The 12,457-nt window shown below is 46.8% G+C and overlaps 1 protein-coding gene and 1 long non-coding RNA gene across 2 annotated transcripts; one reads left to right on the plus strand and one right to left on the minus strand.

Moving 5' to 3' along the window:
* Positions 1-135: 135 nt before the first annotated feature.
* Positions 136-4,726, minus strand: lyl1 (LYL1 basic helix-loop-helix family member). Its single transcript, XM_029159492.2, has 4 exons — positions 4,323-4,726; positions 2,169-3,315; positions 1,092-1,189; positions 136-964 (listed from the first exon to the last, which is right to left on the minus strand). Exons 2-4 carry the CDS (start codon positions 2,849-2,851, stop codon positions 438-440), a joined length of 1,308 nt encoding a protein of 435 aa, XP_029015325.1. The 5' UTR covers positions 2,852-3,315; positions 4,323-4,726; the 3' UTR covers positions 136-437.
* On the plus strand, positions 858-1,625 carry LOC129604368 (uncharacterized). The gene is made up of 3 exons (XR_008695180.1): positions 858-998; positions 1,115-1,182; positions 1,291-1,625. It is a non-coding gene; the product is annotated as an uncharacterized LOC129604368 (long non-coding RNA).
* Positions 4,727-12,457: the final 7,731 nt, after the last annotated feature.

Genomic DNA, 12,457 nt, shown 5'->3' on the forward strand with positions numbered 1-12,457 from the left:
CAGACCCAAGCATTGCTCCAGACTCCAGCACTGCACAATAAACCCTCCTGAGCTGAGAGCAGCAGAAGCTTCGGACGTGTTGAGAAATCGTGCTGACAGAGAGCAGTCTTCGGAGCACAATAAGAGGATGTCAAATAAGGAACAGCAAAGTCAAAGCCGCTTTATTTCTGTCTGCTACAAGTGTGTCACAATGTCAGGGTGGAACCTCGGGCTCTGCAGCGCGTCTGACCACACCGCGTTTCGCGCCTTCCAGCGTCGCATTTCGCTGAAAAACGCAGAACTTCGCACTCGCCGTTTGCACAGCACAGGAAAAGAGTCACGAGCCGCCCAAAACGACAAACTACCAGCACAAATGGCCGTCTTATTAGGAGTTGACGCTCGAGTCCTGGGTCCAACTCCCAGCGGCCGCACGCCTCTGTCTTTGCCAGCGTTCAGAGTCACCGCTCATCATTCGTAGCTGCCATCATTCTTATCTGACCCTTGACCTTTCCCAGAATGCCATGGGTCACTACAGACGTCTTTGCCCCGAAGCTTTCCTCGCTGTCCGTGTCACCATAGCAACTGGACGTCGCCGGGGAGTGAGCCAGGGCCGCGGCCGAGTCCGTGGAGTCCCTGTCGGCGCGGGCGCCCGCCGAGGCCGACCGGGCCGCGGGCGGCGCGGCGCCGCGGGCCCGGAACAGGGGGTTCTGCGGGCCGGCGTCCGGCCCGGCCGCGGCGCCCTCGTCCTCGGCCTCGTCGTCCGCCGAGTCGCTGCCCCTGTCCTGCGCCTGGTCGTTGAGCAGAGTGACCAGGAAGTTGATGTACTTGACCGCCAGGCGCAGGATTTCGTTCTTGCTGAGCTTCTTGTCCGGCGGGTGCGTGGGGATGAGCTTTCTCAGCTCGGAGAAGGCCCCGTTGACGTTCTGCTGCCGCCAGCGCTCGCGGCTGTTGGTGAAGACGCGGCGGGCGAGTTTCTGAGGAGGACCTATCAGACACACAGAGGATAAACGCACACTTCTGTAATTACTCATACATTTTAGCAGCCTGCTGTTAGCAGCTAACAACAAGCACACTGTATGTATCCTACTGTTTGTTCACACACATATACTCACAGTCATTGCTCTCCATCTCAAAGTGTGACGAGGGTCGCCTCTTGATGCGGCTGTTGTTGAGGACGCCATAGTTTCCTCCTACAGGACCCAGGTAGGAGCTAAACATCAGAGATGGGAGAATTTTTACGAAATGTACAATTATTGTAGTTCAACCTGTTTGCAACTATATTATGTCATTCTGACATTTGGTTTGTTCCAGACAGAAATTGATGGAGACGGCAACAAGATGGTGGGAGCTGTTAACTGAGGTGTGATTGTGCTGCTGGCATTGATTAACTGTGCGCATGCAGTGTCTTAGCCTGGTCTCATTAAGGCTGATTCTTCTTCACGGGCATGAAATAGATCAATGCTTCCTGTAAGAGACAAACCAAGCAGGGAATCTTATTCCCAGACCTTCAGGACAGATGGGGAAACCATAGATGTGGAAAAATCCATGGCTGGTGCTTTTGTCTTACACTGTGGAAAATCCTTTCCTTGGAATAAGATAAGAGTTTCCTACCAAAAATGGGTTTATTGTGTTACTGTAAAGGCTAAATATAGGGGCAATTAAAAGTGAGTGTGATTTAAACAGTGGTCTCATACAAAGCATTTAGTAACAGAACCCTGCCCTGCTCATACAGTGGCACCAGTCGCTGTTAATCATAATGGGAAGTCAAGGAATCGCAGCCGTTGAGGTTTTCTATGAAACAGAAACTTGGCATCGTGACCAACAGGGCTGCTCCACCGTTACCGAGGCTGAAAGGGGAGTTACGAAGGCAACTTTCAGCAGGTTAGCTTGATGTGAAACAGATACTCATGAAACAACGTACACGTTAAAGGCAGGAAGATGGTGATGTACCTACACCACCCTACAGTCTAGTTCTGGTCTAGTTTTCTTTATTATGTAAATACCTGGTCTGCAGTAGGTAACGTGTTATTTTAGTAGATGATAGGATGAAGTCTGTCATGGAATGACTGACTGACAAGTATAAAACCCACTAATGATGCTGTGCTATGTGTTGTGCTTCCTCCCATCCTCACGTTTGTCCTGAATGAGACTCTGTGTTAGTGGCTAAAATAAAACGAGTCAAATGTCACCTGCTGAAGAAAGAGTGCGCTGGCAGGTACTGCTGGTGTAACAGGGAGCCCGACGAGGGAACCGCGGGGACGACGGGGCCTCCGGGCCCCGCGGGGCCTCCGGGACTGGCCACGGACAAGCAGGTGAGCTGGCTGCGGCACAGGCTCCCGTGGGGCCGGTGGAGGAGGTTGGGGATGGGATGGAGGGCGGTCAAGGGGGTGCCGGGGAGAGGCAGGGGGGGTTTGCTGTGTCCGAGGCTGATGACCGGAACGTGTGGAGGGAGTGGGGAAGGCGTGGAGGACGAGGGGACGAACGGCGCCGACGCTGGGGGTGGGAGAGGACACGGGGAGGTCTTGGCCGGCGCTGGGAGCAGCGGGGGCGGAGACGAGAGCGTCGGGGACCTGCTGACGGCGGCCGCGGCGGGAGAGGAGGGGGTGGTGGCTGGCGATCCTCCCGGCTTGTCCTCCTGCTCAGCGTCCGTGTGGTGGATGGTCACCGCGGCGGCTGGCGTGATGGCCGACTGCCTTGAGCCGGGGGCGCGGGCGTCTCCGTGCTCCGGCCGGTTAGCGCCCCGCGGCGACGCTAGCGCGTGGTTGTGGGCGGGGCTGCGCCGCCCTACGCTGGCCGGAGAGGGGGTGGAGGAGGGGCGGGGTAGGTCTGGGGACGAGGCAGGCGGCTCGCTGGGGCTCAGCTTCTCCATCATGTTGGTGAAGCTTCGGGCGGACGCTGAGCTGCTGTCCAGCGTGTGTTTCCGTTCTCTAGGTCTTAAATCTGAATAACCCCCTGCTGTGAGACTAACAGAGCCTTTCAAACGTAGGGGCGGTTTCCATACAGCAACCCAGTGTCTCTCAGTATCTTTACATTGAGCCGGACTCTAATCCATGAACCAGGTTTTGGATGGACAGGGTCTTTGCAGATGGAGCTGTGACACAGACCTAGTGAGCGTGAACGGCAGACTGCCTCTGCAGCGCGGACCTTGTGCTGTCGCTATTTTTCTGGCGGCACATCCTGAGTCTAGGTTTCGAATGAGTCTCCAGTGGATGCTCTTAATGAGCTTCTTCGTCCGTCTGTCTGTCTGACTGTGTGTATTTTGAGGATGTGAGTCAAAATCCTTTAAAGCATTGAGGACATCCCAGACCGGCGGAGATTGGAGTGATATCAAAGCGTCTGTGGAACAAAAGAAAACGCACTCAGGATATATTAGCATTTAGTAAAGAAATGCGCTCAAGGGGCACGTACAGTAAAATGCAATGAGGGGAGTCTGTGCTGGCTTAAAATATTAGATGCAAATGAATGGAATCTGCAAAGACTGAGTTTATAGAGCAGCTCTGATGTCACTGTTACACTCTTCAAGTAACACAATGTTTTTACATTTTGTCAAGCAACTCGTAAAAGTCCTATGAGTTCTTCTGTTTTGCAATCGCAGTTGTTCCTGTTTTGTCTTTTCTAGTGGTCATGACTTTATTTTCGGACAGTTCTGTTTTTCACTGCGATGTGTAGTGGTCACAGGTAATTTTTAAAACTAAAACGGCAGCAGTTTTTTATTTATTGTTCTATTAATATCTTGTTTAAAAGAACCTTCAGAGACGCTAACGTATAAGGAAGCAGTCAGATATGCATAACAGCATAAGGTTGCAGTGTCACAGACCCAAGATGAATAATCATCTCAGTTCTATGTTTTTTAGTTTAAAATAATTCTAGCCCTGATTATAAAGACAAGAAAAATTGTAGTATGCATATTAATATGTGGCATTTAATGTACTGTCAGCATATGTCTTCATCATATGACGCATTACATTCAGTGCTACGCAATAAGCTAAAGGTTTTGTCAGTTACTGAAAATATAAATTTGAAAAAATGTGACAAGTTGCTAATATTTCATATCACATTATGTCAAAATCGCTCTGTTGGGTTATATAATGTAAATAACGATTTTATAATTTTTATTGATAATTATGTTCAGTAAATAAATATATGATCTAATAATATTTCATATAGGCCTTTGCATTTTATTTAAGTTAATCAACTACTGTTGTTGTTTGACTAAATGTAGACAATGACACAATGACACGCTTGATGAGCCACGTGATAGAACTACAGTAGTTTTTAAGTAATGCAATGCAAACAGTGACCATGTCACAGAGACAGTATGGAATTAAATATGAAATACTCACGGATACATCAGGATATCCAGCGTGGCTCGTCTGTCTGTCTGTCTGTCTCAGTAAATCCGTCAGAGTTGAAGTGACATGCGAACGCACATGTTGTCTCCTCAGCTTTAGCCTCCTCCTCTTCCTCCTCCTCCTCCTCCTCCTTCAGGTCGCTCACACTCCACAGCCTCTGCCGCTGTCTGTCAGTGCCTCAGGTCAGAACTGGGGCCAAACTGTCTGACGCCCCTCAAACACTCCTCTTACTGAATTCACCAGCAGCTAGAAATGAAACAATGAGTAAAAGTCACCTAGAGTCAGAAGGAGACCAGTTCAGCCAATTATATGAAGCAGATCCTCTGGACGAATGTCTCGATTGGGGCGAGTCTCGGCCATCCACCCTTTCCCGACAGTATGTCATGCCCACCTCCCTCACTGTTCTGCCTGCCTCGCACTCTCCTCGCCAAGAAGACACAATGCTCTCGTCGGCTGCCAGTCGGAGAGCTCCGGTACTGGCAATTGCGAGGTGAGGCGGGAGCGAGAGCGGGAGACGGGGGAGAGAGAGAGGGAGCGAGGGAACCGTGCTGCAAGGAGAGTTTTCCGCTCCCTGCTGGACAAGAGGATGTGCTAGTACAATATGGTGGCTGCTGATAAGAGCCTCAAAAGCTGCCTGTGGCCTGTAGATAAGGAACCCCCCCCCCCCCACACACACACCACCACCACCAATACCAACACACACACACACACTCACACGGCCAAACACACACACACACACACACACACACACACACACACACACACACACACACACACACACACACACACACACACACACACCAAAGCAGGTTCGTGCCTACGCACGTGTACTCAAACACTCATGGCACTGGCTGGACTGGTCGGTCCCAGGTTTTGAAGCAACCTGGACTGTTTCCCAAACACATCTGCAGCTGCACCTACAGTATATAACAATGTAATAAACAGATGATGCTGGCATTCGTTTTTTACACGCAAGTAGAGACTTACTGCAAGTGTGCACACGAATCACACAATCACTTGGGGAATCACCCAATGCTATTTCTTTGTTTAGAAATGACTTTCAAGTGAGTTATACGAGCAATGCATGCACAAACACAACAATTGTTTAAACCATATATTATTATTATTATTATTATTATCGAGGCGTCATGTCTGTCCTGTAGAGCACACCTGTGTCAGCGAGGACCAATAGACGTCGTCATCGTGCACACTTTTCTCTCCAAGAGCAAACTTCCTTCCTAAATCTCTCTCTCTCTCTCAGGGTCAGCACCTCTTCCATATTCCCTCTGTCATTTCCTTCTTAGACTGAAACACAAACATTATAAAGGCTTTACAGTTACATGACCTTGAAGGTCATGAGAAAGAATCGGCTCAATAAATCTGTCACCAGCCCCCATCACTGTATAGCATGACCGCCCTGGGCTCTGAGTGTGCTGGTGTTAACACTAGTTTTTGTAGAGTCACAGTGTCATCTATGGCTCTGTCACACTCGTCTGCATCGGGCAGCTGTGGTTCTGCTTCGTCGCCCTCCGTGTGCTAGAATAACGTTGTAGTGCTTTGCAGATGCTGCATAAATTTGCCTGGAACTTATAAAAAGCTACACAAGGGACAGAGAGTAATCCTTTGGGTTTAGATTTTCCTGTCGCTCATATGCTCCTGGCAAAAGTCACTTGGTCCTTTAATGTCATGTTGACTGTTTAGTCCATGTTCATTTTGTGGCTTTTTAAATTTGGTTCACAATAAACAGGAACTCGCTAAAGGTCACAACAGAAAGAGAAAGAGCGATTAGGCCTAAATATGATTTTCAGTTGTATAATTTAGATTTTGAATTTTAAAATCTAATATAAATTCTTTCAATTTGTAGTCTGTGTGTGTGTGTGTGTGTGTGTGTGTGTGTGTGTGTGTGTGTGTGTGTGTGTGTGTGTGTGTGTGTGTGTGTGTGTGTGTTACCATGGTGATTTATTTATTGTAAGTGTTTGGTAAATGGCCGGTAAATTAGTTTGGACTATTCTTCGCTGTTTGCTGTTGTAGATGTGTTGTAGATAAAAGTGTTTGACAATAGATCAGTGTGTATCCAGGGATGGCTCTCGTTTAGAGAGCAACTGTAAATGGGCAATAATAGAAACGAGCAATAACAGACAGCTTCCGTTTTTCCCTTGAGTGAGGAAGAAATCAAGAGAGGATTGTTTCAATCTTGTAACGCCCTCCTCCCATGGCCCCCTCAAAATACCCCATCCAATAATATGCATGAGTGAGCGTGTGCAAACCAACATCAAGCAGTTTATTAAGAGTTAACAGTCATGTGCTATAGTTATTTAATCTCAGTTAGTTCCATGTTTTTCTTAATATATGATAAAAAACATCTGGTTACTGTGGCTCTGAAGTCACACAACAGACAACTTTCTTCACTGTGACATTATTTATTTGACAGAATTGTGGCCAATGCTAAGTTTGCCACATCACGGCTTCGGGTCAAGCTGCCGCTCAGAGAAGCAAAGCATCATGAGTGATAGATGAGCAGCAGGTGCAGACGTTTGTAGGAGGTTGCTGTGGCGGTTGGCTGCTGGAGCGTTAAGGTGTGTGTCATCATTGTGCCGAGGGGAAGGTGTAAGCAATCAGTCTGGGAAGGTTGGATTAGCTGCACCCAGTGGATCGATGGGGATTCGCACACATACCGCTTGACAGTGATAGACGGTGCACGGGTGCATCTACATGCAGACCTTAAAGGAGCTGTGCAGCTAAAGCTAAAGAATCTACAGAGTCACCAGTAAAAATACAAACACAGAATAAAAATGTTTTGCATTAGGACCGTGTGTGTGTGTGTGTGTGTGTGTGTGTGTGTGTGTGTGTGTGTGTGTGTGTGTGTGTGTGTGTGTGTGTGTGTGTGTTTGTGTGAGAGACGAGTGGAAAATGAAAACCATGCGGTCTATTGAAAGCACCAGGTGTTAAACGCCAGTATTTCAGGAACCAATAGACTCTAACAGCTACAGAGGCAGGTTCGTGTGCTGGAGATCTGGGCAGTGACACACTGGCCCTGGATTTGACTTGAATGCTACCACAATAAAGTTGAAGAGAAATAATCCAGATGCGGAGACGATATGGATTGCTGGACTTTTGGAGCTTTTCAAGAATGCATATTTATATGTTTTTTGTTGTTTTTTTTTGAGATAAGAATTTTTGTCTTTTCCCGTTCAGTTGTGTGTTGACCTTTACAGTCACCTTCAGTACTGAGAGTCCACCATGGTCCACTGGTGTATTCTGTGGCCGTCACCTGCATTTTTCTCTGGTATCTAGTACTGTAGAGGCAAACTGTTGGGAAGTGATGAATCAATCAAAGATTAAACTGAAGCTGTCTTTCTGTGGTTTATTCTTGCAAAAAAGAGAGACGGCGCAAAGTCGCCCTGCAAGAGTGTCGCTCTGGAATGTGTGTTCCTCTAACACATAGAACAAACAACACTGCTAATTAGATCATACAGTGTATATGTGTCCCAGTTCTGTCGCAGTAGGAAATATTTTCACATAAATGTAATTCCATTACATTTGATTGTAAAGTGCAGGGCTGATTGACATTAAATCATTAGTCCCAGAGGGTGAATCTTGGCCCTCAGACATTTCCTGTTGTGGCATCATTATTTAGTGTTTATCTTTTTCCTTTGTGTTTTGCACTATACTTGTTTGGGTCTGTCTAAAAAAATATTCTCATGTTAATACTGTATGCTAAAATGCTTAAGTCTGTATTTACTGTAGCTCAAAGCATCATTGCATCTACTGACTTGCTGTGGAGCCAAAACTGTTTCCTCTGAAGGACACAGTGTTAAAGGTCTGACGATGGTTTTATTTATTCTCCCAAAGTCTGACCGTAAATATCAAAAGAGCAGAGAAAGGGAGATTCTTACTGTACACTAATATTTTCACCCTTGGAGAATAGAGTGTGGAGTCACACACACACACACACACACACACACACACACACACACACACACACACACACACACATGCACATGTCCAAGAAGTCACACACACCCCCTAAAGTGGGCTCCATGGCCACGTTTCCTTCTCGCCGTGTAAACACTATTGTGCGCCTGGTGATAGGGATCACTGGAACCTAATTGTTTGAGGCAATATTTGTCGTGCTTTTTCATGGAGAAAGTGACAAACAATGCTGCGAGCGCTGGCCGAGACCCACGCTCCCTCTTCTCCTCTGCTGCGATAGATGTCGGCTGTTTATTTTTCCTGATTGTCCTGGAGGCCGGCCATCGGGAAACAGCACACACGATGAGCCGAGGACTGGATCTGACGATTCCACGTCAGACAGATTATTAATTGGACTTATTGGTAATATTATAATTATAATTTTGTACCATTACAAAAGGAACATTTTTTATCCTGAAATTTATGTTTAAAATCTTTTAAAACCTATATTCTAGTTTCCACAGATGTAAATGAACACAGCTGGAACAGCTGGAAACAAAAAGGTCAATATCAACGTGGAACAGCAGGCTTCATTATCTTAGTCCAATTTTTCCGCATGAAACCTGGTTCCCACAATACAACCCGACCCGTGACGGTCAGCAGCCCAGGGAGTGAGAACGTCTAGAATGTCATGTAGTCCCAATCAGAGCAATATCTGTGAAAACACATGCGCATCGGCTTCATCTGGGGCCAACCAAACACAATCCATGTTATTATTATTTCCTCTTTATGTTGGTCCTTGTTCTGGTCCAGAAGTAAAAATAGATTTATTGGGATTTGACGCAGACAGATTACCATAATGTGTCACTGTATAAAGTTCACAGTGATCCTGATTACGGTAACACCTCATACAGAGTCGGCCACACGACGACGGTCACACATCACTCCATTCCCAGGATGCACCTGGTGCGGGTCGGGTGGGCGGACATGAGGGGCAGCTGTTTCCTGTGCACACTTCCTGGTCTGTCAGAGCGGAGGGGAGGAGGGGGGGGGGGGGGGGGGGTTGAGAGAGGGGTGAGAAAAGGGGGCGGTCTATGGGTGATGACTTTTTCCAAGCAGGATATATCTGCCACGGTCACAGGTGTGAGGGTCCAGACACTCCTCAATTCAACTCATCGGGAGAAGAAAGTGGAAGAGAAAGGAGAGACGGATGCGAAGGGAGGCACACAGGACAGAGAGCAGCGAGAGGCCAGACGGGGGCGGGGGGCGGGGGGTGACTGGTTGGCTTATTGCCTCCTGCCTCCAAGCTGGAGAGTAGCCCTCGTGCTAATCAGAACATAATGGGCTCAATCAATAGCTTCCTTGATTGCACACATACTGTACGCTTCACCCCAGCGGCTGAACGCGAGCCAGGAAAGCAGCGTGTTGCAATGGCCCTTTAAATTACAGGCATGAAACGAGCTGGTGTCAGGTGAGAGCCTCACAGTACTGCATGAGAGGAGAGCACCCGCGAAAGCCCAGCGTTAACTGGGAGGATGCATGGGGTGTGTGCACGTGGTCAGACAGATCAACCTTCAGACTGTTCTGAAGGCGGTTCTGACCCGGACGCTGCCGGTCAACGCTGTGTTGAGGCTTTTGGGGGTATTTTTGTCAGCGGCTCCTTCTTTATTTGGGTTTGATTCCAGTAGAAAGCGGTGCCTGATGAGCAGGAAACAATAGGCCGCCCAGTAACGCTCACTGGGAGGAGTGGTCTGACCCGTGTGACCTCCAGCCTCCAGGCTTCGTCGCCCCATTCATGGGTACGTGCAGATCTTTACGTGAGCACGGCCGCTTCTCGAACACTTCCACCTCCGGCAACGCCACTGCAAACATTTCTCTGCGAGCAGAGCTCTGACAATGGCCGGTGTGAGCCGGTGTCAGTGCGCGAGCGCCCTCGGGTCACCGTGACGCCGCGTGTGGAAAGAGCGGCGCGCTGGCGTCTTCCTCTCTCATATTTCTCGCCATCAGCACCGTCCGGATTCCGCCGGCGTGTTCGCAGCGTGACAGCGAGACTCGGCCCTGATGTTCGTCCCCCATCCTGCAATAATAGGAAACACAGCATCACTTTTCCACACGCTCTCTCACTTCTCGCTGCTAATTCAAAATATATGAGTTCCTGTTTGGAGCTTGATTCATACAATACAGTACATGCAGTCTGCCTTGTTCTGTACTGATTGAACTGTACTCGCTCATCATTAACATTACTTGTTATATTTTAATATGATTAGAATATATATAGTCTCTTTGTCACTTTATTGTGAAATAATTAGTATAAGTTTTTGAAGAAGTACAGTATAAAATCTCTGCCTTTATTTGCTGCTATTTACATCTAAATGTATTAGGAAACATGAACATAAACAGTTTTGTACAAAATCCTAAATATGAGCAAAAGATTTGGCCTGATTAATGAAATCCAATAAAATCGAGTACTTGGATGCAGAGGAGTTCTGGTGAAAGTTGTTGGTTAGAGGCAACATGTGCTTTTGTTCCTGTCGTCTATGATGTTGTTTCGGTGCTTTGGTTGTTTCACCACATGATGGAGACAAATGCTAATGATTGAACTCTGCCTCCAAGTTGTTTGCTAGATTAATTTTAATACTGTGTTTTTTATATTCATTAGTCTTAAAATGTAATGCTCATATTCATACAGTCATGATGCTTGTTATTGTATGAAGGAGGCTGCAGTTGCTGTGACTCTGAAACAAATAACTTTTAGTGAACATATTGAACAAATTGATTTTGAGTAAAACAGATTTCAAAGAAATGATTTTAATGTTTTCTGTGCATATTTCCATCAATCATCTTGTTTATATTACGATGCTTTGTGGTACAACTTATATGAAGCATAAACATATGACAGAAACAAGCTGTTTGTTTTAATTACTGACAAACTAATCACCATTTAAATTAACCAACAAATACTTTGTACTTTGTCTTTGTCTGTATTAGATTAGATTAGACACACTTTATTGATCTCCAAGGGAAATCATTCATGTATTTGCTGGTTCTGTGTAGGTGTGAGTACAGTTATCCTTTTGTTCGCGTGTTGCTTGCATCGCACACGTTCTGCACTGGTGGGCTGCTCGGCGCGTGGGTGGTCTGGACTAGATGGAGGAGAGAGGGATTAACACCAGGCCTGCCCGAAGGAAGGGAGAAGGAGAGGGACAGACATCTGCCCACCAGATGTGCTGCTTAGTAAAGGAGGAAGTTAATGAAACAGAGACAGGGGAATGAGAAGGCTTTTGGTGCCAGCTGACTCTGTAGTGACTAAGGTTTAGCCCAGCTCTACCTAGTTCAGTCTATGTGCTGTTACACAGCGTCTACCAGAGGTGATCACCTGTGAAAACACGTCCAAAGCTTTGAACCACTGCTTCCTTATGTCACAGAACTCCGTGCTCTTTTGTTTTGGATAAAACCAAATTTATAAACTGTTAGGACACCTTTTTTACAGTTGTCGTAAGCGTTGTCTTAATTTTGCAGATCCTGTGGCTTAAGGCGCCACTGATTCCCGCTGACTGGTTAGTAAAAGGAGTAACAGCTGGCAGGTGGACGTTCATCTCACACACTTTTCTTTGCTACCCTTGGAATAACTAATAAACGACCAAAGCCAACGGGGACGTTCTTCACTTGCATCCAGCCCTCAACACACAGTATAGTTTGTGACATATTTACAACGTGTTCCTTTAAGGTTTGTTTGTATAGAGTCACCCCATCGTTCCTCTTTGGCATCTGTGTGTGTGTGTGTGTGTGTGTGTGTGTGTGTGTGTGTGTGTGTGTGTGTGTGTGTGTGTGTGTGTGTGTGTGTGTGTGTGTGTGTGTGTGGTTTGCAGCTGTTTACATATCTAACAGTGGGGGAGCCTGTTCAACATGCCCTACCACCAGGTTCAGGCATTTTGAAGACCTATAAACTCTGGATAAAAGCTGAGGCCAAATTAATAAAGTTTAACAAGATAAACATGTGGCTTTTTGCGCAGCACAAGGTCAAACACCCTGCAAAATGACAGACGGTCTCAATTTAGAATGTGTACGTACATCAGTACAGGCAACATGCTTTTCTATTACTGGGGATCAAATGCAGAGTGACTGTATTACGTTAGATGTTAGAATAATTTAGGAACTACTCGTAAATCGATGTTGTTTTTATGAAGCCGGCAGATCTGCATTGAAGCAGTTTC

This window comes from Betta splendens, chromosome 1, assembly GCF_900634795.4.
Source record: "Betta splendens chromosome 1, fBetSpl5.4, whole genome shotgun sequence".
Classification (NCBI taxonomy): Eukaryota; Metazoa; Chordata; class Actinopteri; order Anabantiformes; family Osphronemidae; genus Betta; species Betta splendens.